The sequence below is a fragment of the Callorhinus ursinus genome, unplaced genomic scaffold (genome assembly GCF_003265705.2).
Source record: "Callorhinus ursinus isolate GAN/ISIS: 27379988/994484 unplaced genomic scaffold, GSC_fseal_2.0 scaffold81, whole genome shotgun sequence".
In the NCBI taxonomy this organism is placed as follows: domain Eukaryota; kingdom Metazoa; phylum Chordata; class Mammalia; order Carnivora; family Otariidae; genus Callorhinus; species Callorhinus ursinus.
This window is the reverse complement of record NW_027397143.1, coordinates 2,463,754-2,491,473: the sequence shown is the minus strand read 5'-3', so window position 1 is coordinate 2,491,473 and position 27,720 is coordinate 2,463,754. Positions and strand designations below refer to the sequence as shown.

At 49.4% G+C, this 27,720-nt stretch overlaps 2 protein-coding genes and 1 long non-coding RNA gene across 10 annotated transcripts in view; 1 reads left to right on the top strand and 2 right to left on the bottom strand.

Annotated features, from left to right (window-relative positions):
- Positions 1–3,187: 3,187 nt before the first annotated feature.
- LOC141371618 (uncharacterized) lies at positions 3,188–4,102 on the bottom strand. The gene is made up of 2 exons (XR_012376707.1): positions 4,013–4,102; positions 3,188–3,895 (listed from the first exon to the last, which is right to left on the bottom strand). It is a non-coding gene; the product is annotated as an uncharacterized lncRNA (long non-coding RNA).
- Positions 4,103–8,679: 4,577 nt separating this feature from the next.
- On the top strand, positions 8,680–17,891 carry HNRNPH1 (heterogeneous nuclear ribonucleoprotein H1). 5 transcript variants are annotated; one of them, XM_025862698.2, is made up of 14 exons: positions 8,680–8,751; positions 9,235–9,363; positions 10,657–10,812; positions 11,024–11,167; positions 12,729–12,867; positions 13,808–13,986; positions 14,071–14,142; positions 14,199–14,332; positions 14,486–14,621; positions 15,033–15,092; positions 15,184–15,273; positions 15,948–16,040; positions 16,503–16,552; positions 17,147–17,891. In XM_025862698.2, exons 2-13 carry the CDS (start codon positions 9,267–9,269, stop codon positions 16,550–16,552), a joined length of 1,350 nt encoding a protein of 449 aa, XP_025718483.1. In that variant the 5' UTR covers positions 8,680–8,751; positions 9,235–9,266; the 3' UTR covers positions 17,147–17,891. The 5 variants fall into 5 exon arrangements, with proteins under 5 accessions (XP_025718483.1, XP_025718479.1, XP_025718485.1 ...); XM_025862694.2 differs by lacking the exon at positions 16,503–16,552; XM_025862700.2 differs by lacking the exon at positions 15,184–15,273 and having other exon boundaries at positions 15,033–15,122.
- RUFY1 (RUN and FYVE domain containing 1) overlaps positions 17,658–27,720 on the bottom strand; it is a 61,734-nt gene continuing 51,671 nt past the window's right edge. The window contains exons 13-19 of one of the 4 annotated variants that reach the window (XM_025862692.2): positions 27,492–27,611; positions 26,783–26,912; positions 25,374–25,468; positions 23,201–23,249; positions 21,780–21,857; positions 20,040–20,128; positions 17,658–18,027 (exon numbers count right to left, since the gene is read on the bottom strand). In XM_025862692.2, the coding sequence (XP_025718477.2) occupies positions 17,916–18,027; positions 20,040–20,128; positions 21,780–21,857; positions 23,201–23,249; positions 25,374–25,468; positions 26,783–26,912; positions 27,492–27,611 (673 nt within the window). In that variant the 3' untranslated portion in view covers positions 17,658–17,915. Of the gene's footprint in view, positions 18,028–20,039; positions 20,129–20,412; positions 20,809–20,843; positions 21,669–21,779; positions 21,858–23,200; positions 23,250–25,373; positions 25,469–26,782; positions 26,913–27,491; positions 27,612–27,720 lie in introns of those variants that run through there. The other 3 variants (XM_073887574.1, XM_025862691.2, XM_073887573.1) reach the window with 3 other exon arrangements.

Here is a 27,720-nt window from a genome sequence, read left to right as displayed (position 1 = left end):
AGCTTAGGACTTTATGAAGAAGAGATAGAGGATTCTACCAAGTGCTTTTCTTTCTTTCTTTTTTTTTTTTTAAAGATTTTATTTATTTATTTGACAGAGAGAGACAGTGAGAGCAGGAACACAAGCAGAGGGAGTGGGAGAGGGAGAAGCAGGCTTCCTGCCGAGCAGGGAGCCCGATGCAGGACTCAATCCCAGGCCCTTGGGATCATGACCTGAGCCGAAGGCAGACGCCCAACAACCGAGCCACCCAGGCGCCCTTTTCTTTCTTTTTTTAATCAAGTGCTTTTCTGCGTATCCATGGATATAATCACAAGATTTTTCTCCTTGTTTTGCAAGAAAATGAATTATCCTTTTTATTTCCTGGAATACCACCCTGTATTGTTTTCCTGTTACTGCCATAACCGCAAGCAGCAAAATTACCACAAACACAGTGGCTCAAACCAACACACATTTATTATCTTGTGTTCGAAGAAGAGTGTGCCCTCCCTTACTCTCCTCTGCACCGTGCTCTGCTTTCCACCCCTTCTGCTCCACCTAATCTGCTCTTGCTAAAGGCACCCATGAAGTCCGTGTTGCCAAATTCCAGGGTCTCTGTTTCTCTATCTTCTGAGTCCTCTCACTAGAATTTGATGCTGCGGACCACACTCTTCCACCTGAAACCCTGTGCTTCCATCTCTCTGGCCACTCATTTTCAGCCTCCTTTGCTGTCTTCCTTCCGCCTTTCCTTTCCTTTCCTTTCCTTCCTCCTTCCTTCCCTCCTTTTTCTTTCTTCTTTTCCTTTCATTGACACAACCACCCAATCTTTAGCTTGTGCGATGCCGGCTGTTGGAATGGAATACCACTCTCAAGGGTAAGTCCCTTTATCCATCCCTAAGGTTTTAAATATCATCTATATCCAGTGACATCCAGATTTTTATATCCAGCCTAGATTACTCTTGTTGGCTTTAAGCTCATAAAACTCCAGCTGTTCATATGATATCTCCCCTTGGATATCTGGGAGGCATCTCGTATTGAATGTGTTCAAAATGGAGCTCCTGACATGGCCACTCCTTTCTGCCTGCCTCCAGGCCTCCTCATCTCCGCGAATGGCGCCTTCATCCACTCCCGGGCACTGACCTTCACATGTCCTTCTCCCTCTTCTTAACCTGTCTCTCCTGCAACACTGACTTGTTGATGCCTCTTACGGGCCAGGCACTCTGTCCCAGTGCTAGTGACGGAACCAACATTCTAGTGTGGGGAGCAGCCAAGGAAGAGTCATCACGTAAACAAACAAGATGATCACAGGGTGTAGACGAATAGGAATGGTTCAAAGAGAGGAATTCGACGGAGAGAGTCCCAAAGAAGGAGCTGGTGATGGCGGTATCTGGGGGAGAGTGCTCTGGGCAGAGGAATCCCCGTGTGCAAAGGCCTGCCATGGAAAAGAGCAGAAAGGAGGTCAGCGTGGGCTGGAGGGTAGGGAAGTGGGTGAAGAAGTCCTGCAAAGATGGGAGGTACGCAGGAGTCCCGTCAAAGAAACGACTTAACTTGAAAGGCGTGAGAACCCCTGAAGAATCGATTCAAAGCAGGGGAAGTTCCGTGATCCGATTTGTAGTTTTGGGTGAAAGATGACTCTGGACTGATAATGGGTAAGGGGTTCCTTTTCATGGGCGAGGACAACGTTCTGAACTTAGAAGGTGGTGATGGGGGCAGAACTTTGTGACTACACTAAAAAAATTGTGTGGTATGTGAATTATATCTCAGTAAAGCTGTTAGCAGGGAAAAGAAAATCACTCTGCGTTGAGAGTGACTAAGCAAAGGACAAGAGAATAGCACAGGAGATCAACTGCCCTCATCAGATGACAGAGGGATGACAGAGACTGGGCCAGCGGGCGCCTGCCTCTGGGTGCAAGGCAGGATGTGGTGAATGTCAGGTGGGGTGGGGGAGGAAGGAGGATTCCTTTATCAAACTATTGGCAGCCCAGCAGCAAGACAAATCTTTGAGGACATAAACTGGATCATGCTGCTGTGCAGCATGAGCCTTGAACCACGTCTGGCCTCAGGACTCTCAGGCTCAAAGCTGGGTTGTCTCTGCCAAATCACTCTGCCCTTAAGCAGACCCTCTCATCTGTCAAATCCCAATTTAAGTGCCACTCTCTCAGCAACTTGCTCTAACCCCAAATGACGTCGGGGACTCTTGCTGTCCTGCACAGCATGTGTCAGAATCTATCATCATGGACTGACTTGTAGACTTATTTTTTTTTAATATTTTATTTATTTATTTGACAGAGAGAGACACAGCGAGAGAGGGAACACAAGCAGGGGGGAGAGCAAGAGGGAGAAGCAGGCTTCCCGCGGAGCAGGGAGCCCGATGTGGGACTCGATCCCAGGACCCTGGGATCATGACCTGAGCCGAAGGCAGACGCTTAACGACTGAGGCACCCAGGCGCTCCTTGTAGACTTATTTTTTTGTTCACCTCCCCCACTCAACTGCAAGCTCCTCCAGGGCAAGGATCTTTTCTCCTGTGATTATGCCTCCAGTGCTCAGCCTGGAGCATGGTGTATGGAATGCGCTGGAACATTTTTTGGGTGAATGAGTGTATGAAATGAATGCATATGTGAGAAGCTAGGGAGCAGTGGGTCAAAGAAACTTCTGAAAAGAGAACGAACATACAAAGACTCAAAAATGTAAGGGACTGGGGTACCCAGGTGGCTCAGTGGTTAAGTGTCTGCCTTCAGTTCAGGTCATGATCTCGGGGTGCTGGGATCGAGTCTCATGTCGGGTTCCCTGCTTGGCAGGGAGTCTGCTTTTCCCTCAACCCCTCTCCCCTCCTCATGCTCTCTCTCTCAAATAAATAAATAAAATCTTTTTTAAAAAATGTAAGAGATGAGGGGCGCCTGGGTGGCTCAGTCGGTTAAGCGACTGCCTTCGGCTCAGGTCATGATCCCGGAGTCCTGGGATCGAGCCCCGCGTCGGGCTCCCGTCGCAGCGGGGAGCTTGCTTCTCCCTCTGACCCTCTCCCCTCTCACGCTGTTTCTCTCTCGCTTGCTCTCTAATAAATAAATAAATAAATAAAATCTTAAAAAAAAAGCGCTTAACATGGTCACTTTTTTGTTATGTATATTTTACCCCATTAAAAAATCTTTTTTTAAAGATTTTATGTATTTATTCATTTTTATTTTTTTAAAAGATCTTATTTATTTATTTGAGAGAGAGAGAGCACACGAGAGGGGGGAGGGTCAGAGGGTGAAGCGGACTCCCCGCTGAGCAGAGAGCCCGAGGCGGGACTCGATCCCCGGACTCCAGGATCATAGCCCGAGCGGAAGGCAGTCGCTTAACCAACTGAGCCACCCAGGCGCCCACACAATAAAACATTTTTAAATGTTAGGAAGGACATTAACCATCAGTGCATTTTGAACACCTGGCTTAAGGATTCAGCCACAATGAGTGGTCTTCGGCCTTAAATGAGATGCGCCGAGAGAGCCGAAGGGGGCGTATTAGGATCCCGTTTCCGAGTCAGCGTCCGCGGGGCACCCCCACTCCTCCGGGAGAGCCAGGCCCCTCCCCCGGGACGCTCCGCCTCCGCCTTTGTTTCTGCTGCACCAAATACCCGAATGCTGAGCGGCTGGAGAGGTTCCCGAGCCCTCACGGAGCGTGGGAAGAGCGATCTCATTTAACACAACCGTGATCCCGCGGCTGCAGGGGCCTCGCCACGCGGTGGGGCCGGGATGCGCTTGGGAGCCGAGGCCCGGGCTCTAACCATTGGGCCGCCGGGGCGTTCAGTCTCCAGCTCCAAAATGGGGTCCCCGCCCCGGAGCGCGTCCGGGAGGCCGCTGGTGCTGAGGTGCTCCGAGGATGGGGAGAAACTCCTGTCCTGACGTTCTGTCCTACCACTCAGAGGACTGTGAAGTTTTCCATCTACAAATAAGTGCTGAGCATTAAAACGATGGAAAATACCGAGAAACAAAACAAGACAAGTCAACTCACCCATATGCTCGCACCATCTAAAGTCCCTGTGAGCATTTTGGATTATACCTTACACACACATTCTTTCTTCCTTCCTTCCTTTTTCTTTCTTCTTTCTTTCTCTTCTTTTTTCTTTCTTTCTTCCTTTCTTTTCTCTTTCTTTTTTAAGACTTTATTTGATAGAGACAGCGAGAGAGCGAACACAAGCAGGGGGAGTGGCAGAGGGGGAGGCAGGCTTCCCCGCTGAGCAGGGAGCCCGATGCGGGGCTGGTCCCAGTAGCCTGGGATCATGACCTGAGCAGAAGGCAGACACTCAACCGACTGAGCAACCCGGGCACCCCCACCCACCCACATTCTACACATGTGTGTAATTATACATATTTCAGAAAACTGAGCCATACTATTATTGTTTCATGAATTGGTTTTCACTCAACGAATATTGTAAACAGCTTTTCAAAACTATACCCCCAAATCACCATTTTTATTACTTTAAAAGAAAATGTAAAGATGATGGGGTGCCATTTCATGCTGCGATGAACATTCTTTTAATTTTCTTTTTTTTTAAGGTAAAGCTCTATGGTAATGCCTGGGTGGCTCAGACGGTTGAGCGTCTGACTTGGGGTCAGGTCATGATCCTGGGGTCCTGGGAATCGAGTCCCGCATCGGGCTCCCTGCTCAGCTGGGAGCCTGCTTCTCCCTCTGCCTGCCGCTCCCCCTGCTTGGGCTTCTCTCTCTCTCGGTCAAATAAATAAATAAATAAATAAATAAAATGCTTTAAAAACAAAACCTAAGGGGCGCCTGGGTGGCTCAGTCGTTAAGCGTCTGGCTTTGGCTCCGGTCGTGGTCCCAGGGTTCTGGGATCGAGCCCCACATCGGGCTCCCTGCTCGGCGGGAAGCCTGCTTCTCCCTCTCCCGCTCCCCCTGCTTGTGTTCCCTCTTTCACTGTGTCTCTCTCTGTCAAATAAATAAATAAAATCTTAAAAAAAAACAAAACAAAAACATAAGATGTCATCAATTTTTAAAAAATATTTTATTTATTTATTTGAGAGCGAGCATGAGCAGGGGGGATGAGCAAGCAGACTCCCCGCTGAGCAGGGAGCCGGAAGTGGGACTTGATCCCAGGACCCCAGGATCATGACTTGAGCCAAAGGCAGACACCCAACTGACAGAGCCACCCAGGCGTCCCAGGATGTCATCCATTTTAAGACACATTTAGGTACCATTAAGAAAATAAATGCTGCCAATTAAACTATAACATGCCACTGGTTTTTAAGACACGTCCCTATTTTAGAGAGGTTAAACTGTGAAGAAATGTTATTTTAGAATTGATGAAAGAGATAGATGATGAATAAATACATTCTTTATCTCTTTGTGGGAAATGGCTTTCTAAGCGTAAAGACAAAAAAGTACTTGAGGGAGAAAATGGAGAGGAAGTCAGTGCTTTCGTTATGAACTTTTACACACTTTGTGTGTTGTTCCTGGTTAAGGTCAATAAAGATTATATAATTGTCGGGGCGCCTGGGTAGCTCGGTGGGTTAAGCGTCCAACTCCTGATTTCAGCTCAGGTCATGATCTCAGGTTGTGGGATGGAGTCCCATGTTGGGCTCCTGGCTCAGCGTGGGGTCGCTTGGGATTTTCTCTCTCTCCCTGTGCCCCTCCCCCCCAAAATGAATAAAATCTTTTTAAAAAGATGACATAACTGTCATATTAAAAAAAAGATAAAAGTAAGATAAAAAAGGTAAAGTATCCATGTCTTTGACTTCATCAAAATTAAAAACGTCCTTGTTTTTTTTTTTTAAGATTTTATTTATATATTTGAGAGAGAGACAGAACATGAGAGGGGGAGGGTCAGAGGGAGAAGCAGGCTCCCCGCTGAGCAGGGAACTCCATGCGGGACTTGATCCCGGGACTCCAGGATCATGACCTGAACCGAAGCAGTCGCTTAACCGAACCACCCAGGCGCCCAAAAACGTCCTTCTTTCTAAATATTAAAACAGGGGTGCCTGGGTGGCACAGTTGGTTAATCCACTGACTCTTGGTTTCAGCTCAGGTCATGATCTCAGGATCAGGAGATTGAGCCCCGCATCCGCTCTGCTCAGCAGAGTCCGCTTGAGATTTCCTCTCTCACTCTCTCTGCCCCTCTTGCTCGTGCCCTATCTCTAGAATAAATAAGTCTTAAAAAAATAAATATTAAAACAAGTAGAAGATAAGCAAACAGAAAAATATTTGGGGCAGCTGTGGCCAAGGTTTAATAGCCTTAATAAAGTCCAAAAGATGAGAGAAAGAAGTCAAACTGACAATCTATATAACAGGGTGTTGGCTATAACTGTATAAAATTTATTCTACCTCGCTAGTAATCAAACAGATGCACAAATTAGAGATACGGTTTTTCTCAGCAAGACATTAGCAAAGATTAGTGGAAAGGAAATTTCCAGTGCCAGGAAAACAAAGGATATGGAACCCTCACTCACCACAGAGAGGGTTGTGAAGTGCTATAACCTTTATTAGTGGCCTTCAAAAGACTCAGATCCTTTTGTTGAATAATTTTACTTCTAGAAATTTATCCTAAGGAGATGATCTAGTTTTTCTATGATGATCGTACAATTACATTTAGTTTTTTAAGGATTTTATTTTTGAGTAATCTCTACACCCAGTGTGAGGCTAGAACCAACAACCCCAAGATCAAGACTCACATGCTCCACCAACTGAGCCAGCCAGGTGCCCCCATTCTCATTATGGAAGAAAATCCCAGGAAACTATAGAAAAAAATTAGGAAAAATAAACATCTTAGGAGTGTGGCCATATTGTTAAAAGGTCAAAACATGATTTTTTAACGCACTATCAAGGAGATTAGGGTTTTTTCCTCATCCGATCATAAACCAGTGTTCCTTGGTCATTTAATAAGACCAGAACTCTCAAGTGCTGTAACCTATTTTTTTTTTTAAGGATTTTATTTATTTATTTGACAGAGATACAGCGAGTGAGGGAGCACAAGCAGGAGGAGTGGGGGAGGGAGAAGCAGGCTTCCCACCGAGCAGGGAGCCCGATGCGGGGCTCGATCCCAGGACCCTGGGACCACGACCCGAGCTGAAGGCAGACGCTCAACGACTGAGCCACCAGGCGCCCCTCAAGTGCTGTAACCTATTAAAAAGACACCTCTGAATGTTAATTGTACCTCAATTAAAACAAAAAATTAGAAGAAGAAGAAGCCTCTGGGAGGTGTCTGTGATATCCTGGAGAGAGCATCCAAGAGCAGTAAGTGTTCTCCTTACTTTTGAATCACCCAGAGATAGACCTACTGTCTGGAAGATTTGGGAGTCCCACATCTTGGTGACTCCAGCCAAAATGCCATTTCGTCTAGCTCTGTTTTCACCTGAGGGCAGGCAGCATTATTAACCCTGCCTGTTCCTTCTGTGTCCTTCTCTCCCTCCCAGCCACTGAATTTTCCTTTACAAAAACAGCTCCTAGCGCTTCCTGTTGAAGACCCGCTACTGTCTTCCCCTTGCACTTGGAGTTAACCCCCTTGTGAAGACCTAAATGGCAGGTCAAGAGCATTTCAAGATCGGGCCCTTCCCTACCTCTGGGATCCTATCTAGGATCACCGTTACTCTTTACTCCATCGGTATCTTTCTCTAGTTTTCCCAACCCTGTCAAAACTGTTTTCGGACTCCAGACCGTTGCACTTCGGCAGGGACACGCTGCGCCCGCATCTTTCCGCGGCTGCATTCGGAGAGGCCTGCACTCACTTTCCCACGCTCCCTTATTGTTAACGTGTTTATGGCCTGTGTCCGTCAGGCTGGAGCCGGAGAGGACAGGCGGGTCGGTTTTCTGCAGTGCTGGTGGGAATCACGAACCTCACTCATCTCGTGCCACAGGCGCACACGGGGAGACCCGGGGTCATTTTCCCAGTGTCTCCACCTGGGAAATGGGTACAACTTGGCCTTGGAAGAATTGAGCCGGTTCAGACGAGCGGAGTCTGGCGCTCACGAGGCTCAGCGGGACGCGGCATCGGGCCACCCCTTCTCGTGCGAGCGCCCCGCGGCGTTCAGGGCCCGCCTACCCCGGGGCGCCGCAGCTGGGGTCGCGGGGTGCGAGTTCGTTAGGGCAAAAGCGGGGTACAGGACTGAGGTACGGGCACGGGGACCCCGCGCGGGTCCGGGCCCCAGGCCCGACGGTGGCAGGTAAAGGGAGTGGAGGCATACACGCCTCGGACGTGCTCCTGGTGTTGCAGCCCCCAAGAGAGACCCAGGTGGTCATGGGCTGGCTCTAGAGAGAAAAGGGGTACAGGAGGCGCCAAGGAGGGGAGCGGCTGTCCCTTCAGGTCGGCCCGGGGCGCGGATAATAGGCTAGGGAAGGGGTAGGAACACGGCCACCTCACCACAACCCAGAGCTCGGGACTGCCTTACATACGGTCCCTACGGGGAATTGATTGCCGCCATTCCCCTCCCCCACTCTGGCGGGTAACGCGACTGAACGGTTTGGAAGGAAGACGCATGCGCATGAAACTAAATCGTAAACCGCGGAGGCTCCAAGTTCAATAAACGCGGGATGGCGCAGGCGCAAAAAAGCCCAAAGGGTCTATAGAGGTGGGAGGGGGAAGGAGCCCCAAACGCATGCGCATAATAGTGCGCTGGCTAGAGTGGGGGCCGGCTCATGAAATTGCGCATGCGTCTGAGCTCTGTGTGACGCAAGGGGGCGGTGCGGGCACCTAGCTGCGCGTGCGCAGAGCTTGTTCAAAGGGCCTTATTTAGGTTGCGCAGGCGCCTGCTGGCCATTTCTTCTCAGCCACGCCGAAGTCGTGTGTTCAGGTGAGTGTTTGTGGCTCTGTATTTGCCGCCTAGCGGCCCCCGAGGATGCCATTTTTGGGAGGATTGCTTGCCTCGAGACCTCTGTAGAGCCTGGGGGGCCCTGGCAAGGTGCGGGCTGCCACCTGGAGCCAGGAATAGTTCGCCGAGTAGCGGCGGGGCCGCCGAGGCCTGCAGGCCGCGTCGACTCTATTGTGTGAGATGTCGGAGGAGGCGGAGCGGAAGCGGCCGCCGCCATTTCTTTGCCTCCACGCTGGCGCTAGGCCAGGGCTCCCTCGGCTTGGGGCAATAGCACCTGGTGTCCAGAGCGGCTTCGGGGGCCTGGGTGCTGGCCGAAGGGGTGTTGAGTGTTGGAATCGCCGGGGTTCGGGCGTCCGCACGGGCTCGGCTCTTCCTCGGGCCCCGCAGGCCGGCGGCCGCCTCGAGGGCGGAGGGCCGTTTAATTTGATCATTTCCCGGGTCTGACGCTCGTCCGCCGCCTTGCAGGCTGTCTCGACGCCAGGACCAACTAGGAGACGATGATGTTGGGCACCGAAGGCGGAGAGGGATTCGTGGTGAAGGTCCGGGGCTTGCCCTGGTCTTGCTCGGCAGACGAAGTGCAGCGTTTTTTTTCTGGTGAGTTTGAGGCGGAGGCGGGAGTTCGCCGTCGGGGCCGGCTGGCCGGCCGAGCCGGGAGGCGGGCGTGCCAGGGCGGGGCGGGCCGGGCCCGGGGCGCCCCCTGGTGGGGCGCGGGCAGAAGCCGTTCCCGCTGGGCTGCTCGCGCCTGGCCGGCCGCTGTTACGCAATGGAAATTGCGAAAGCCCCGCCCGCCCTCCGAGCCCTCGAGAGGGGGGAAGGGGGCAGTGCGGCCTCTGGAGGGTTGTTTTATCTTCATTTACTCTAAGCACTAGTCTTTCTACGGCTGTCTTTTCGAAATGATAAATGGGATTTCGCTCATCTTGGGAAAATTGTCCAGTTAGCTGGGCAAACGATACGTTTTGCAAATCCTTAAACAGTTTATTTCCAATTTCGGTATGTCCTTGAAGCGGGGCTTTCCACTTCAGAAAGTTAAAATGTCACTTCTTAATTTCAGAAAATTTTCCTAATGAAGATTTGGTAATTGTGAAGAGTTCTTGCTCATCTAGTTCTTGATCTGGCTCACTTTACAGTTGAGGACACTGAAGCCCAGGGAAGTTCACTTGCCTATGTAGATTTTTTTCCAGTATGCAGGTTTCCTGAGTAATTCCTACCAAAATGTCCTTGGTCTTAGTGTGAGTTCAGACTGATACAGATATATTTGGGAGAAATTTGCAGGTTTTGGAAGGACACTTGTAGGATTGACCTACTATCTGAATTTAGCATTGGTAACGGAAAACGACCTGTAAAACGAGAACCAAGTACACTGGAAGCCACCTTGCAGTGAGCAAGACTGGGTTTGGCTTCAGCTGTGCAACTTGGAGCATTTTAGCTTGCCTAACATTGATCCCCTTTTAGGTGAGTATTGGCCCTGCAATTTGGATTCGCAGGAGAAATTGTATATGGCTGCCAGTAAGGTAAAACTATCAAGTGCCTCAGACCGAAACGTGAAACCAGACTCAGAAAATGGCATAAAATCAGAGTCCAGACTCAGTTTATGAGAGGTTACAAAGGATGTTCAATGGAGAGGACTTGGAGATAATTTTGTTAAGAAATTGCTTTGACTATTGGATTTTCTTGATGCAATGGGAAGGCGTCCAGAGAATAAGAAAGTTTGGGGGAAGATAAGTGCTTAAGTACTAGAAAGTGTCCCTGGGAATTGGTACTATGGGTCATTCTAGGCTTTGCAGAAGTTCTGCCTAGTAGTAGGGGAATACACAGGCGTTTCATCTGTATCACCCAGAGGTGGTTTTTTAGTTTTAAATTCTGTATTAACGGTTGTTTTCTTTCCAGACTGCAAAATTCAAAATGGGGCTCAAGGTATTCGTTTCATCTACACCAGAGAAGGCAGACCGAGTGGCGAGGCTTTTGTTGAACTTGAATCAGAAGATGAAGTCAAATTGGCCCTGAAAAAAGACAGAGAAACTATGGGACACAGATATGTTGAAGGTTTGATTTATGTTGCCCTAGTAACAGTAAATAAAATATTAAACACAGAGAGCTCTATCTTACCCCTTCTGAATTTTAGGTATTTGACCGCATGGAAATGGTCATCTAAGGGAGTTTATGGCAGCTCTTCCTAGATTATCTAAAGACCCAGGAAGTCTGAACTTTGTTCTCTAACTTTCCAAAATTGACTAATTCTAAGCACCTCTTTCAGTATTCAAGTCAAACAACGTTGAAATGGATTGGGTGTTGAAGCATACTGGTCCAAATAGTCCTGACACGGCCAATGATGGCTTTGTACGGCTTAGAGGACTCCCCTTTGGATGTAGCAAGGAAGAAATTGTTCAGTTCTTCTCAGGTATGTAGTTGTGTTTGATGCTGAGCAGTGAGTTCTGGCTAGCTTCTGGCAACATGGGATTTAATAGACCTTAAAGTTCAGTAGCTTAGATACTTAAACAGGTGTGAGTATGTGCAGATGAATTAAATGTTTTCTTCTTCCTGGAGACCTTCAAATAATTTAAGCCCATCTTAAAGGTGGAAATTCAGTCCTTCCAAAATGCTAAGTTTGCCTATATTTAGTTGTAGTTCTTCAGAGTAGATCTTTGAGGATTGTCCTCAACAGCTTAACTACTTTCCTCACAATGCTGTTCAGCAAAGTACCAAGTTAAAGGTAAGATTCTTTAATGTCAGATCAGTATCAGTTAGGTGGTTGTAATTGACGGCAAGTGCCTGTGTGGTAAGACACCTTGGGTCATGGGCCCAGAAATGTCTCTAATGGTCTAATTCTCTGTGGAAAAAGAAAAAACACCACTTTTATGGTTGGTTTAGCCAGGGAATTATATAAACTTACTAAAAGTCGGTCTAATGTAGGAGTAGTTTGAATGTAGTCTCAGTATCTGAAATACAGAAAGTGTTTTGAAATTGTTTTGGGCCTAAAGTATTTGAATGTTTTTATGCTGAAGAGCTGATAAAATTGCATGTTTAGCAGAATGTTAGATAATATGTTTTAAGTAACTTCTATAATTCATGATGCGATAAAGTGGAATTAAGAACAAGAAATCCTTTCATGGTTCAGTGTAGTATGTATTAAAATCTTGACTTAGATATGTTATCAAGTCCTAATATTTTGCCAGAATTTTTGAAATCAAGTCTGTTTTGATTGTTTTTGTCTAAATTGGTGAGAATTGAATGCTTTCTGTCAACGTTAAATATGAACATAATTTCATATCTTCTAGGAAAGTGCTTTAAGCCCTTTTTGTAAGCTTGGGAATGTATCCACGGAAAGGATTTTTCATAGACGGAATTTCCAGAAGTGAATCATACTACTGTTAGAGCATAAGAGTGCATGATTGTGCTGTGTAGATCAGTTGTTTGTTGAAAAGCTTAGATTGTATGTTTGTCAATTATATGACTTAAGCAATGTTTCAATTTGTATATAAAATGTTTAAATGTGTAATTTTTTTAAAAAGTTGAAGTTCCACTAACTTAAAACATTGAAATATAAAATGAGGTAAAAGGTGTGTTGTAAGTTTAGTAACTGTTGTATTTAATGCTTGAAACTTTATTAAATTCTTCTGTAATTCTCAACATTAATTTGCATAGATTAGAGTGTTAATTGTTGAATTCTTAATGCATCCTGTGTTCAAGTGTTTTTTGTTTTTTTTTGTTTTTGTTTTTTTTTTGTTTTTGTTTTTTTTCTTTTACATACTATGCCATGGGGTGTGTTAAGAATTGAGTTATGCTTTATAATAATGGAACTTCATATTATTACAATGCATATGTAAAGAGTTACTTGTTGAAAGCATACCGTTCACCTAAAGTTAAAATTCTGGTTTATTTAAAGCTATAAGAAGAATCATTTTTGGGCTTGTGATGTTAATATTGCCCCCCTACTGGGGTTATTTGTCCTTGGGTTGAAGGGTTGGAAATCGTGCCAAATGGGATAACATTGCCGGTGGACTTCCAGGGGAGGAGTACGGGGGAGGCCTTCGTGCAGTTTGCTTCACAGGAAATAGCTGAAAAGGCTCTAAAGAAACACAAGGAAAGAATAGGGCACAGGTGGGGATGGATGGTTGGTTGGATTTGTCACTTTTCTTATGGTAAACAATTAAATCCATATTCTCTCTGCTTAGAAGGAAGAAATCTATTTTCTAGTCCCAATTGATTGATGTTTTGCCACAATTTTCAAATTTTCTGTGTTAAAGTCCTATAATGCATTGAGATGAAAGTTTAGGTTTTAAAATTGTCCCCAGTTAATTTGATCTCCCTGACAATATTGTAAGATTCCTAATTCTAATCACTAGAGTTGAGAGACTATGGCTTTAAAAAAATGTTAATGCAAACCTGGCTTTAGCTGTAATAACACCCACCTAGTAAATTAATATTACCATAAGAAAATGTGATACTTTCTGATCTTGTTTTTAAAGTTGAAATGCAACAAACTTTTTCTTGCTGTATAAATATTCTGCATATGTATTAATAAGCATAGCTTTCAAGAAATTGTCACAAAAGGTTTTATTCTCTTTGCTTGTGACTATTTTTCATTGAAGCATGCGCTTACCTATGCTGATTCCTACTAAAAGCATAGGCCTGGGGTATTATTGGCGAAAGGAAATGTGTAGTGTGGGCTAGACTGTTGGTGGAGGCTGGCTTTTTAGCCCACTTGCTATACATGCTGCCAACGGATTTAAGACATGAAATGTTGAAAGTTGAGTGGAATTCTTTCCCTCCTAAGACATTTATAGTACTCCTCTCTACCCCTAAGGTTGGGCTCTCTGCCTCAGAGGAGTGACTTTTACTCAATAAATTTTACATTAAATCTTACAATTGAGTGAATTTCTGGTCATTGCCTATGCAAATATAAGAAATCTGGCTTTAAATATTAGTCAGTTTCATGGCTATGACTACATTGTTTTCTTGTGTAACTAAATACCTGTATGAAATGGACTAATGTTTTCTCTCCCCTCCCCATCCCCTCCCCTCATGAACAATGCTTTAGGTATATTGAAATCTTTAAGAGCAGTCGTGCTGAAGTTAGAACTCACTATGATCCACCACGAAAGCTGATGGCCATGCAGCGGCCAGGTCCCTATGACAGACCTGGAGCTGGCAGAGGGTACAACAGCATTGGCAGGGGGGCTGGCTTTGAACGGATGAGGCGTGGTGCTTATGGTGGAGGTACGTGAGGCTGTGCAGGCGTCATAAGGTCTGTTCCTCCTGTAACTCTTTTCATTTGGTTGATTGTCCTTAACTGTCTTTCAGGTTACGGAGGCTATGATGATTATAATGGCTATAATGATGGCTATGGATTTGGGTCGGATAGATTTGGAAGAGGTAAGGTAAGAATTGAATTTCTCAGCTGAAGGATACTTACACTCTTGTAAATCTAGACCTCAATTACTGTTTTTCAGGAATGTCTGATCACAGATACGGGGATGGTGGCTCTACTTTCCAGAGCACAACAGGACATTGTGTACACATGCGGGGATTACCTTACAGAGCTACTGAGAATGACATTTATAATGTAAGTGTAGGATAAATTTACGAGTTGTCTGGTTCAGCATAGCAGTAAAAACTTGGTTCTTATTCTAATTAAGTGAAACCAGTGGGTTTAAATTGTGCTTTTTTTGGTAATGGTGGATCTTTGACTTCGTTCTCTGAAATACCTTGTATTTAGTTTTTTTCACCGCTCAATCCTGTGAGAGTACATATTGAAATTGGTCCTGATGGCAGAGTAACTGGTGAAGCAGATGTCGAGTTTGCAACTCATGAAGATGCTGTGGCAGCTATGTCAAAAGACAAAGCAAATATGCGTAAGTGTGGTCTTAAGTATTTTGGGGTCTCTGTAACAGATTTTTGAATGACCACCGTTTGTGATAGAGAAATAGTAAGGATGTATGAGAAATTTGTTCTCCCGTAATGGGTTAGTTCCGTGGTGTGTGTTTAGAAAGCGTGTGGGTTTTAAAAATTAGTATGATTGAAAAGGGGTTTGTGGTAACGTGGTCTTGAAGTATATCCTTAATTGACAAACTTAGAACAATTTGGATGAATGTTTAAATCAAAAGGCTGGTGGTTGAAACCAGAGTAATTAGCTGAGAAGCAGCTAGAATTTTTTTTACCAAGAGTATTTGAAGTTCACACATCTACTTGTTAAAGAACTTAAAGTGCTTATCTTTTTTCTTTCACCAACAAACACTTTCAAACCTTTTTTTCTCTCATTTCAGAACACAGATATGTAGAACTCTTCTTGAATTCTACAGCGGGAGCAAGCGGTGGTGCTTACGGTAGCCAAATGCTAGGAGGCATGGGTTTGTGTAAATATCACTTTAGTGTCTTTTTTTAAGCTAACCTTGTATGCCTTTTCTCTCATTTCAGAACACAGATATGTAGAACTCTTCTTGAATTCTACAGCAGGAGCAAGCGGTGGTGCTTATGGTAGCCAAATGATGGGAGGCATGGGCTTGTGTAAATATCGTTAGTTTTTTTAAAAACCAAAACATTTATACTTGTATAAGTCGATTATGTAAGTTAAGTTATATTTTAAGGAGTTTAGCATAATTAAGTTAGGCAAAGAGATTGTGATTTGAATTTTGTGTCTGGCTTATTTAAATCATTGTGAGTTAAATAAAATTGTTTAGATAACTAGTTTTTAGTAGTTTTGGGGGAGGGGACTGCAGAAACTAGTTGAATTGTCTTAAGTATGAAGTAGAACTCTAAAATTAATACCTAGTTAGAAGCACAAGGTCAAAGTTTTGGGCATGGTTAGTTGGGCATAATTAGGTGTTCAGTGATAATCTGTGTATGACATAACCTTACTATTTCAAATTATTGGGGGAAAACCCCACTAAATCCAGTTAAGCAATATCCTAAGGTCTTCTCAGAATGCCTCTACTTATGGAATCGTGGATTTAGTCCTGCTGACGTGCATACTGTTGGCCTTCGGGTTTATAATTGTTTGTCTAGTTCTTAACGATGGATAGAAAGGTAGTTTGGTCACAGGCAATAGGTAGAAGGAGGCAGAGGGTTATAGTGATACGAGATCAAGACTGGAAAATCATAGATTTAGAATTACAAGCCCGGTACCACCAGGTACCACATTACATACGGAACAAGGTCCTAATGTTCTCTTAACTTAACAGCAAACCAGTCCAGTTATGGCGGCCCAGCCAGTCAGCAGCTGAGTGGTGGTTATGGAGGCGGCTATGGCGGCCAGAGCAGCATGAGTGGATATGGTAAGTGTGTTTTTTTATATACTTGAAATAAGTTTTAGGCAGGTTTCTTTAGATGGGGGAATATGCAGGCTCCTTTTTGGTGAAAGTGGGTTAATGTTTGCTTTTGATCCAAACGTAACTTGTTCTTAATAGTTTAATTTTTGGAACCAATCATTGGGAGGGGGAAGTGTTCTATAAATTAAAACTAGTCATTGCAACTTGGACTAATGTCGAGCCAGAAAACATCTGCCTCCATTTATTAAACAATTAAACTGTTGATTTTTTTTTTTTTTCTGTCTTTTGGTAGCATTAAATCCATTTTAGATGGAGGGAGGATTTAAATAGTAGAATGGTGGTTGGGTTTAGGACCGTATTTACTAGTCAGTTTTATCCTAGGATTGTTTTTATTTTTATTTTTTTTCAATTGGTCTAAAGAATGGTGATTTTGGTATTATAGTCTTACCCTACAAAATCCTTTTGCAGACCAAGTTTTACAGGAAAACTCCAGTGATTTTCAATCAAACATTGCATAGGTAAATATTTTCTCAAAAAATATAATTTAAATTCCCGATAGCAAATACTGATATGTTGTAATAACACTATTTCTATAGCAGTCAATGGCTCTGACTTAACTCCATGGAGGCTGCCATTTTGGGCACAGTGAGTTGCCTTTAGTCCCAACTTTTGTCGTCTCACTTCTTGCCCACCATGAATAGGAAAAGCAAGAGACTGCCCCCGTCCTCCCTATTCATACATGCCATTCGATGGACATATTGTGAATGTTTATGGTAAATTTTTTTTTAAAATGCCTTGCTTAGCTTTAAAAACAAGTAATTTTTGCAATTTTTGAAAAACACTAGTTTTCCTTTAAACTTAATTTTCTATGTTGATCCTGAAGCATCCAATTAAATGGTAGCGCAAGAGTCTGGCAAGTTGGTACTGCAGAGAAAAGGGGTTAATTGAGACTTGTTTGGAGTCGGGAGACCCCTTTCCCAAACATGCTTCTCGCCACTTGGACAGCAGCCATTTGTACTCGTATACTTTTTAAACTTTTTCTTGGAATGCTCTGTTTTATTTGACTGATGATCTGATGATTCTGCTGACTTGTCACATTGCTCTCTCTGCAGGCAGCCAAGGCGCAGTGAACAGCAGCTACTACAGTAGTGGAAGCCGAGCATCTCTGGGCGTGAACGGAATGGGAGGGATGTCTAGCATGTCCAGTATGAGTGGTGGATGGGGGATGTAACTGATCCTGATCACTGACTCTTGGTCAACGTTTTTTTAAAAAAGTTTAACAGTTTTGCAATACAAGCTTGTGATTGATGCTTACTCTTAAGTGGAAATCAGGATTGTTTTAAAGACTTAAGGTTCAGTATTTTTTGAACACAAACATTCATCTAGGATGTAACAATGGAGTAAACTATAACTGTTAAACAATTTTCAGCTTTTCTCTAGTTCTATTGTAGGATGTACTTAAGCAGCAAGTGTATTTAGGTTAAAGCAGTTGAATTATGTTAAATGTTGCTCTTCTACCACATTACATTGAACACTGTTGGGATGCATGTTGAAAGACATGCTTTTTTGTAAAACTCAATATAGGAGCTGTGTCTACAATTAAAAGTGAACACATTTGGCATGTTTGTTAATTCTAGTTTCATTTAATAATCTCTAAGGCACGTAAGTTGAAGCTTTTTTTTCTTTTTAAGTTAATGGGGGACTTTGAGACGCAACACCATACGTTAGGATTTTGGTCTTGGTGTTTGTATGAAATTCTGAGGCCTTGATTTAAATCTTCCCTTGTATCGTGATTTCCTTTTAGGTGTATTGCGCTAAGTGAAACTTGTCAAATAAATCTTCCTTTTAAAAACTGCACTTTGTCTTGTCTGTGCTTCAGTGTCATGTGGACTGTTTCTTGGTGCTCTCTTCCTGCCTGGGGCGTAGGTGACAGTGGCCCACGTCTCTGGCTGTGGCAGAGAGGCTCGGCAGCCTCCTCTTCCCTCCGGTGCAACTGAAGGTAAACAGAGCTTTTGGGGGCCCTTGTGGAAGGGCTGCGTGTTTGGCCTGGCTGCACAGGACCTAACCCCAACTGCCCTTGACTTGCTAAGCGCTTGCACAAAACCCAGGGAGAGGTGGCAGTACTCTGCATGTTCTGCATGTCCCCAGAGGCCTGTGGCAGGCATGGCTGTGAAAAGGCAGTGCCGGAGGCGAGGCGCAAGGGGGTACCCACCAGGAGCTGCCCTTCCCACTCTGGTGGCCTCCCTGAAGTTTTGCTTCCATGGGACATGGGGCGGGGGGCTTGTAGAAGGAGCTAGCTTATAAATGGCTTTCAAAGGGAGTCTTTTGGTCTTTGATTCCTAAAGATCAGGTTCACTTAGGGGCAGAATTCATTCCTTAGAGTTTTGGAGGTAGAATTCCAAATTGCATTTCTGAGCAAAAAGGACTAGTTTAATTTGGTTAATTGGAATCCACCTGTCTTGGTAGAACTCAGACAACTCTTGAGTAGCTGGCATTCAGCACTTTTTAAAGGGATCGTCCCCAAGCCATTTTCACTCGCTGTGACCATGCTGTGCTGAAGATTCTGATCTTGGATGAGGTTTGCTTAGAATCCCGATATCTAAGAGTCTGTAGATGGCAGCATTGCACAAATGTGCACAGAAGGCCCTGCAGACCCTACCCTGCTCCATGCCCTCCGTCAGGACTGGGTGCACGCACCCTGCGGGCCAGTGCTGTTGCACGTGTGCAGTCGGGCTGGGGTACAGAAGTGTTAGACTTGGCATGTACCCTCTAGCTGGTCTTCTGGTTTAGAGAAAATTGTTTTCGGGGGAGGTCCTGAGCATTTGGTCTCCAGCTGTGTTCTAGACCTAGTCCTGCCCCTAGGATCTTAGCGGAGTCACTCCGGAAGCGACCCGTGTTGAGAAGGCCCCGGGAGGGTGCCTTCCCTGGGTCCTTCAGCTACCTTGTTTAATGTAGGGAACGTCTGTGTTGAGAAAAAGCCCGTTGGAAGAAAAGAGACTATAACTAGACATGTGGGGAGGAAGGCTAAGTGGGTGCAGAACCGTTTGCAAAAGCCAAAGCGAGGCCTGGGCCATTCTGGTGCTTTGGAACCTTGCATGAGAACCAGCTGGGCACTTGTTAGCCAGGACCAGAACGTCCAGATGCTGTTGGGAGTGGGCGTTCTAACGTGGGACCCTGCTGTGTCCCTGGGTAATGGACCTGTGCGTGTCAGCTTGAGAAGCACTGTCCTAAGCCATCCGTGGCCCCTGTCACCCAGGTCAGGAGGGTTTGCCAGACCACAGCCTGAGAGTTCCACAGGTTCAGGGGCATGTCTGATGCGTGAGGAGAGAAGTTCTGCCTCACTTGCTAAGTGGCACAGCGATCCTGTGTGAATAATGCCTGTCGAACATCTGTTGCTTGTGGGTGGGGAAGGGAGGTGGGGAAAAGAATCCGTTATGACACGGGGAAGAGCACTGAGGGCCGCGCGGTGGTGGGAGCTGTCAAAACGGTCTAGGTTCAGGTATTCTGCTTCCTTTTGTGTGTGTGCAGATGAGCGCTAAGGCCCAGAGGTGAAGTGACCTGCCTCAGGCTCCCCAGCAAGTTGGAGTCCAAATTGGGTGCATTGAAAACAAGGTACCGATCTCTAATGCTAGACCAAGTTGGCCACGCAGCAGCATGTAAGCATTTTTGGAAAAACTGGGCCCTGGAGATGTAAAAAGCTGCTCAGAGGAGGTGACAGAAGGGGAGGCCCCCTGGCAGCCACTCTCGCTGCCACGTACTTCCTGGAAGGAACGTGGCTTTGGAGCTGGGCCCACAGATCCTGGGACTTAACCTCGCTGAGCCACCCAGGTTCCCGTTCGTAAAGGACGGATGTAAGGGCACGGCAGATGCGGGATCAGAGCCCACGAAGGAAAGGGCCAGGGACTGGACAATGAAGGGGCCGAGGGGCGGGGGACTAGGCAGTGAGCAAGGGGAGTCCACCGAGGGCTTCGCGGATGGACGGGCTAGTCTGGACAGTTACTTCACCTGGATATTCGAGACCACGGACCGGTCGGGTGGGGGTGAGCATGCGCGGAGTCCGTTTTCATAGCCGACAAACAGCACCTGTCCTGGCCCTCCTTGGAAAAGTAAAAACTAGTGGCCTGGCAGGTGCTTCCCACAGGTGTGTCCATCGGAGTGCACTAGATCAAGCTATCATCGTCTGTGTCAACTCCCTGGCATAGAGAACGCCTGAGCTTTGGTGACGGGGGTAAGGTCACTTCCCCCATTGCCCAGCCTGCGCCCTGGGTCCCCCCTCCCTGAGGGTCGGTAGTCCTGGTCCAGACACGGGGACACGGGGGTGGCTCTGAGGCCTCCCTGAGAGGCTGTCCCTGTGATGCCGGCATTTTCTGCACCAGCCTGAAAAATAAAGGCTTTTATTGCAGGTCTAGAGACATATTCACAAGGGTGTGACACGGCCAATCTCTTGACTCTGAAGCAGGGAAGACAGTGCGGGGGGGGAGAGGAACGGGGTGCTCGCGACACTAGTACAACTGTTGTAAAACCGCTTAATTTTGTGAAAAGTGAAAAGTGACAGTAGCAAAATGATGAAGTTCCGTCGGAACCAAAGCCGGTGATGTAGGGCAAGGCGGAAGGCAGCGCCTGGACCCGGTCAGTGGCCGGAGGACGAGCAGCGCTGCAGGAGCAGGGTGTGGCAGCTGTCGCACACGCGCACGGGCCTGGGGTAGGAGGGCAGGGCCAGCTCGTTGCTGGAGCACGTGCTGCAGAAGATGTGGCCGCAGTGGCGGCAGTGGTGCTGGGGGGCACGAGGGGGTGGTAAGGGCGGGCGCCTTCCGACACCCCCCCGCCCCAGCAGCAGGGGTCCGTTCGGGGGCGGGGGGGGGCGTGTGCACTTGTAGGACTGAGGCTCTGGAACGCACTGGGGCTGCTGGTCGGCTACGGAACATCCCCGCTTCGCTCCCTGGTGTCACGGCGTCTGCTGCAGACGCGAGGTTTCCAAAGCCAGTGCCTCCTGCCTTTGCGCGGAGCTTCTGCCCGCCCGCCGCCTCCATCACTCTGGGCCATGGCCAGGCTGGTTGGGGGCTGGGGACCGCGAGGCCCCAGCCTCCAGCAGGCCCTGTGCCCAAGCCTGATCTCAAAGGCAGCCTCAGGAGGGCCGTTTCTACCGCTGGACCTACGCGAGGCGCTGGCCAGGATTTGGGATTTCTCCTTTCCCACAGGGCCTGATGAGACGGGGACCGGGGAGAATGCACAGCCGTAAGGTGGGGGGTGGGGCACTGTTAGTGGGCTGGACAGGCTTCCAGTCTTGCTAGGGATCTGTGTCCTGCCTTTGTGCTGCCCAACTGCTCCATCAAAGCCCCAGCAACCCTGGACCAAAGGCTGGTTGCGGGGACCCCCCCCCCCCCGGTCCTGGAAGCGGAAGGCAGAGTCTCCGGGGCACGGGCCCTGGCTCAGCTTCTGGGGCTGTGTGGATGCCTGTCTAACCACGGGTTCTCTATAGATGGTTTTTGCCTAATTTAGTCAGATTTTGGTCCTGTTGCTGACCATGAACTTTGAATGATACACTCACCTAGTGTTCTGTACGCGAGCAGCCCTAACTCCCAAAGAAATCTGCCAATCCTTGAAAGGACGGGTGGGGACAAGCTGGGAAGCCATCTGCGGGGGTCAGCATACCAGCGAGCGCCGTTGCATACGGTGGCCCGGGTCCCACGGGAGTGGGTTGAAGGGGAGCCCCTGTGGGAGCTGCTGGAGGGCCACCCCACATACCTTCCTCCGGGAGATGGAGAACTCCTTTTCACACTGCTTACAGTGCGTTGCCTCATCATCCTTCAGCCATGTATGGCCCTGAGGGGGAAAGACCACAAAAGAACCCCATTTTGCGGCTTGGCTCCTGATGGACCTGTAGCTATGTTCCGACTGCCCAACATCAGGGCCTTTCGAGGGACTCCCTCCTTCCCCCCGCCCCCAGATGCAGCCATGGCCGGAGCTCAGGTGCTGCTGCCCGCATGCTCTCTGGCTCGGGCCTCCCGGCCCCTGCAGGTCACCCCTGGGCCTCCAGCCAGGTTCCCCGGCTTCCTGTCATCCAGACTCAGCTGCCCACTTTCAAAAATGCTCTTGGGCCAAGGTACCCAGAGCCCGGATCTAGTGCTTCCAAACTGACCCTGGCGGAGACCTGCTCCAGATGGAGAGGGGCCAGTCCCGCCAGGGCGGGCCCTGCAGAGGGACAGAAGGCAATGTGCCAGTGGGGGGGGGGGGAGATGGGAGGCCCCTGTCCCCATGCTAAGCCCCCCAACCCACAGCACAATGTGGTGAGGCAGGATCTGAGGCTTTAAAGCTGCCTTTCTGGAGATCGTTCTAAAGGAAAACAAGGATGTGCCATTTGTGCAGCCAGAGGAACTGAGCGCTCAGTGGGGCCAAACGCCTGAGGAACTGTTCTGGCTCCTTGGCATTTGGCGGTGACAGAGCCACTTCAGGAGCTGCAGCGCGACGCCCGACAGCCTGTCCCCGTGGTGCTGCTGGCCGTCGCTGGCCGGCACATCTGGGCAGGGCAGGGGTGCCCTTCAAGGAGCTTTCCAGGTACAAGAGAGGGAAGCCAGTGCCGCCAAGTTCACGTCCGGGTTGCTAAGATGGCTGGGACAGTTGGCCGCCCCTGACCTGCCAGGCGCCAGGGTCTCCGAACTGGTGGAGGGCGGACTCGCCTGTCCCAGCTGGGCTGTCCCTTCCTCTCTCAACTGCTCCCCTCTCCCCCGTCCGCACCCCAGCTGGCCAGCCTGGCGCCCAGACCAGGTCACCTGGTCCCACGCGTTCCCGCCCACCCTAGGTGGCGGGCATCCTTCGGCCCTCCCGGAGATGCTCCAGAGACGCGGCCCGGCTCGGGGTGGCCTCGGGCCCCTCGCTTGCTCCCTATTTTAAGAAATCCCTGGATCTCTTTCTGCCACTTGTCGTTCCCTTCATCTGGGCTCCTGTGATCTAGGCCTGCTCTTGAACGTCCAGCTGAGGGGCTGGAATCAGGACGGAGGTTGCGGGCTGGGCCCCACTGCCTGCCAGTGTCTCACGTCCCCGGGTCACAGGCCTCTGGGACACATCCCTCACCTGACTCGGGAGAACCTGAGTGCCCAGGGCAGGAGCGTGAGCTGACTAAGCCGGGGGCAATGATTCTGAGGCTAATAACGTTAACATTCCAGTACCTTCAGCGCCTTGTTTACTTCTTTGATGTCTTCCATCTTTAGCTTTGACCTTAAAAAAGAAAAATTATAGCTGTGCGAGGCTCTCAAACTCAGCAAGCCCACAGCTACTGTCTGGCTTCAGGAGGGTGACGGCTTAGGAGAGAGCAGCCCCATACAGGAGTTGTTCGAGAACACGCTTTCTGCCTTTTATCATCCCAGTCACCTCATCATGCTGGCTCATGTCTGCTGCGCTCTAGGAGACTGTGGAACGAACGTGGTCCCAAAACAGACTGTTGAGCCTGCAAGGTTTAAAAAGACTTTGAAGTAGTTGCAACCATTTAAAAATTGGGAGGGCGCCTGGGTGGCCCAGTCGTTAAGTGTCTGCCTTCGGCTCAGGTCACGATCTCAGGGTCCTGGGATCGAGTCCCGCATCGGGCTCCCTGCTCAGTGGGAAGCCTGCTTCTCCCTCTGCTGCTCCCCCTGCTTGTGTTCCCTCTCTCACTGTCAAATAAATAAAATCAACAACTGGGAAGAATTTCCTAGAAGTAAGGTTCCTGGCTTCTCCGGGCAACCATTCCTGCATGGGACATGCGCCTGAATGGGGGTGTGGGGCCCCCCCACGGTAGGCACCCAAATCCTCATGGCTCCTTCGGCCCCTTTCCTGCTGCCTGCTCCTTCTAGAACAGTCCTGCTCTGAGGACAGGTTCACTTGCTCCACCCTTGTTAGCAGAAGAACAGTTCCTTAGTCGTCCACATAGAAGACAGGCCTGAATGTGGTCTACACTGGCAGAATTCAACCAGATAAAATGAAACTGTGTATCTGTAATTGCAGGCTGGGGCAGTGGGGGGAGGTCTGAGCCCTTTCTGAAAAGCTGACATTAGCCTAAACTGTCAGTGGATCAACAGAAGGGTCAAAGTGGCAGGGCTCTGAGACATAGACGAGACTTCCAGGGGGGGACTGGGAACTGAGCATCGGGGCCTTCAGTCCCACCTGAGCAGCTCAGAGACAGGCCTGCAGTGTGACAGGACCAGAAGCTGCCCGGGGGGGCAGGGGGAACCAGGTCAGGACGGCAGCCTGCACGTGCAAGCACGTCCCCGGGGAACACAACTTGGGAAGGATCCGGAAGTTGCCCAGAGAAAGAAACCGGGCAGCTGTGTCTAGCTGGTGGAGGATCTGAGGAGAACCCTGTCCTCTGTCACCTGGTGTCGGCTTGCAGGATGGAGGGAAGAGGGAGGGAGGGAGGGAGCACCAAGGATGTTCCTCGGGGATCCCTGCCCACGTCACACGTCCTCGACACAAGCCCAGCGCAGCCTGACTGACACGCGTGCTACTACCGTGTGTTTCTAGCTGCTTCTCTGTCGGTCCCCATGTCTGGACCTCTGGTCACAGGCTCCCACGGGGCCCCCATCTCTCTGGTCACTGTGCTTGGGGAAGGAGCCAGAACAGGACCTGGTGGGGACCAGAGCCACTGGTGAGGGAGCAGACAGGACGGCAGACTAGGAGGGAGACACTGATTCCCGATGGCTTTTTGGGCTTGAGATAGTCTGAGCTGGGTTTCTGTCCCTCTGCAACCAGGAGCCCTGACTCCTAAGGAGAATAAAGCTCCCCAGCGGCTCTGCAAACACAATCATCTCACAAATGAACAAATCCTACAATCTGCAGTGTGACCTATTGGATGGGCCAGAGGAACCTGGCGGGACGGGGACCCTGCGGGGGAGGGCTGTCAGGTCAAAGGAAGAGACCGAAGTACTAAGGTCTGTGCTCCTTTAGCAGTACCCAGCAGGACAGATAGACAGACAGATGCTGGTAGATGTGAATGTCCAGAAAGGGAGGTGGTGGTTGTGCTATGCCACAGCAGGCGGAATCCTCAAACCACAGTAGCCCCCTGGTCTGACTGCGGGCCCAGCAAGCACCCCACCCACCGCCCCCCTGGCTTGCTTGGGATGTAGAGGCTGAGCTAGTGAACAGGAGGGCTCACTAGAAGGGATTTCCTAATGCATTAAACCGGCGCTGTGTCTCCAAGTGCTGACTTCCTGGGGGGTCGCCCTTAAACCCCTGGCTGGCCTCCTGCCCGGCCCTCCTCTCCCTGGTTTGGGGCCTGGTGGGCAGGCTGGTGTGACTCTGGAGGAAGGGGGGCAGGCCCAGTTGGGCCACGACACAGGTGGCAGGGGAGGGTGGGGGCGGGCTTCTTACTGGCTGAGGTGCAGGCCCATTTCCTGGAGGGCTTGTTCCTGCTCGTTGCAAACCTTCTGCAACTCCGCCTTCTCGTCTTGGAGCTCCCGCAGCTCCTAAAACGGACCAACCAGAGGCCTGACACACTCATGTAACTGCAGCGACAAGCAGGTCAGAATGTTTTTCAAGAGCAAAAAGCAGTTTTGTTGTGTTAATCTCATTTGAGCTGCGGTTATTTCATGGATGACTTCTCACTAGCCCGTTTCTCCAGAACAGGCACCTGCAGTGGGGACAGTGATGCGGGACAGGAAAACAGCTACGTGAAAATCAGTCACCCACACAGGGCGAGCAAGGCCTTGCCCATCTGAGTTGCTATTAAAAGGCCGTTGAAACACAGAGAACTGCCTCAAAACACGCACAGATGAGCCTTATGCAGGAGCGGGGGACACCTGCACAGTGAAAGCTCATTTGAATAAATAGTTTTTTGGAAAGGGCTGGTCTCAACTTCCTGAAAATGAACGACCAAGGCTGATGGAGGCCAGGATGTGGGATCTCACACCCAGCCCGAGACCATGTGCGTATGTGGGGTGAAGCTCACACACTGATAACCACTGTCATCCAGGCCCAGGGCCTCTGGAGGACACAGGTTGGCAAGGGCCCTGACAAAGACCCAGGACAGTGATTTGGGGTTCAGGGCTGATGGAGAGCAGCAGGGCTTAGGCCTGAGTGGTGGGCATGTCCCTCCCAGCTGCCCCTGGGCCTTCTGCCCCAGAGCCTGGTGACACCTGCTCTGACGTCAGACATGTTTTGTTTGTGTGTGTACGTTAAGTGCAGGTGTGGGGCAAGAGGGTATGCAATTCAAATCTTAGACCAAAGGGAATCCAGGGGGGAAGATGCAGAACCTTCTAGGAGTCCTCTTCTGCACTCTATTTCTTCCCATCCCCTCTTAGAGCCTGAGAGGCTCTTGCGGAACCTCTCCCCTCCCCAGTGGTTCCCACCCCTGGCCCAGTGGGCTCCCCTGGGAGGGGCTCTTAGACACTTTCCAACAGAGATCAGAGGACCTTTGTGGGCTCATTCAGAGCGTGCAGCAGTACCCATGATCCTGTTCAACACAACAAAATCCCCAAGGATCCTCCGCCAGGGCTGGTGTGTGACCAGTGTGCCCGAGACATCCTTTGCCCGCCTCTGCATGGCTGGCCCTCACTTGTCTTTTGGGTCAGCCTCCCAGGCACACTTCCCGGATCCCGGACTACTGCCGCCACTGTGGGCCGTCTCCCTGTTTTATTTTCCCCACCGCACTGCTCCCCGAGTGGCTGGTGTATGCACCAGCCGCCTGGCGCAGAGGCGCGGCTCTGGCTGTACCAAGGGCTCTGTGGCAGGGGCTCCTGGAGACGGCAGCAGCTCTTCCCCTCCCAGGCCGGCAGCCTTACCTTTTTTAATCCTTCCACTTGCTGTAGCTCTGCTCGGAGTAGAGAGGAGGTGTCCTTCTCCTGTTGTAATTCTCGCTGAAGAGCCTGTCTCTGTTCTTTTTCTGATTTCAACTCTTTCTCTAGACTCGAGCTGTTTTCCCAAAATGAACTTGAGTTAGTCTCAGTGAGAGATGCATGGAACATGCACAATCTCCAACCCAATTCTCCGCAAAGGAAATGGGGAATTCACAGAAATCAGAAGTGCTGCACCTGCACCTAAACCGGTCACCAGAGCAGGGAAGCCGGGCTCCCTCTCCGGCAGGGCCACCTGCCCCTCCAGAGGGAAGACCAGGACCCCGCCAGGGGAAGCGGGCGCATGCACTGACAGCACTCGAGCGGGCAGAAAGGGAAAGAGCCCCGAGAGACACTTAGGACCGCACGAGTAGGATCCTCTACCCAGAGCCGGCTCCCACCGGGGGACACGGGGTCGAGGCGGGAGAAAGCTACCGCACTCCCCCTCTCACCAGCTGAGTGGCTCTGGGACGTTCCCGAACCCCCCGAGCCGGCGCTCTCGCTTGCGAAAGGAGGGACACCGGGCCTGACACACACCCTGATTCCCGCTTCGGGGGCGTAAACGCAGAAGGGACACTGCCTGCACCCCGTCGGGAGCTGCCCGGCCCCGCCCCCTGGCGGTTGGCCCCGCCCCCGGCCCCGCCCCGGCCCCGCCTACCACTGCTCGTGCAGCTGGGAGAGCTGCTGCTGCAGCGCGCACGTCCGGCCCCCCAGCTCCTGCTGCAGCTTGTGGCTCCGCTCCTCTGCCCCCTGCCGCGCCCTCTCCGAGACCTGTAACCTGCGCCCAAAGAACCAGGTCTCCGTGGGAAAGGAGCTATCCTCAAGGCTGAGGGCAGCGTCTTTCACAGTCTTGTGGCTGGGGTTTTAAATACACACCCAGTAAAACT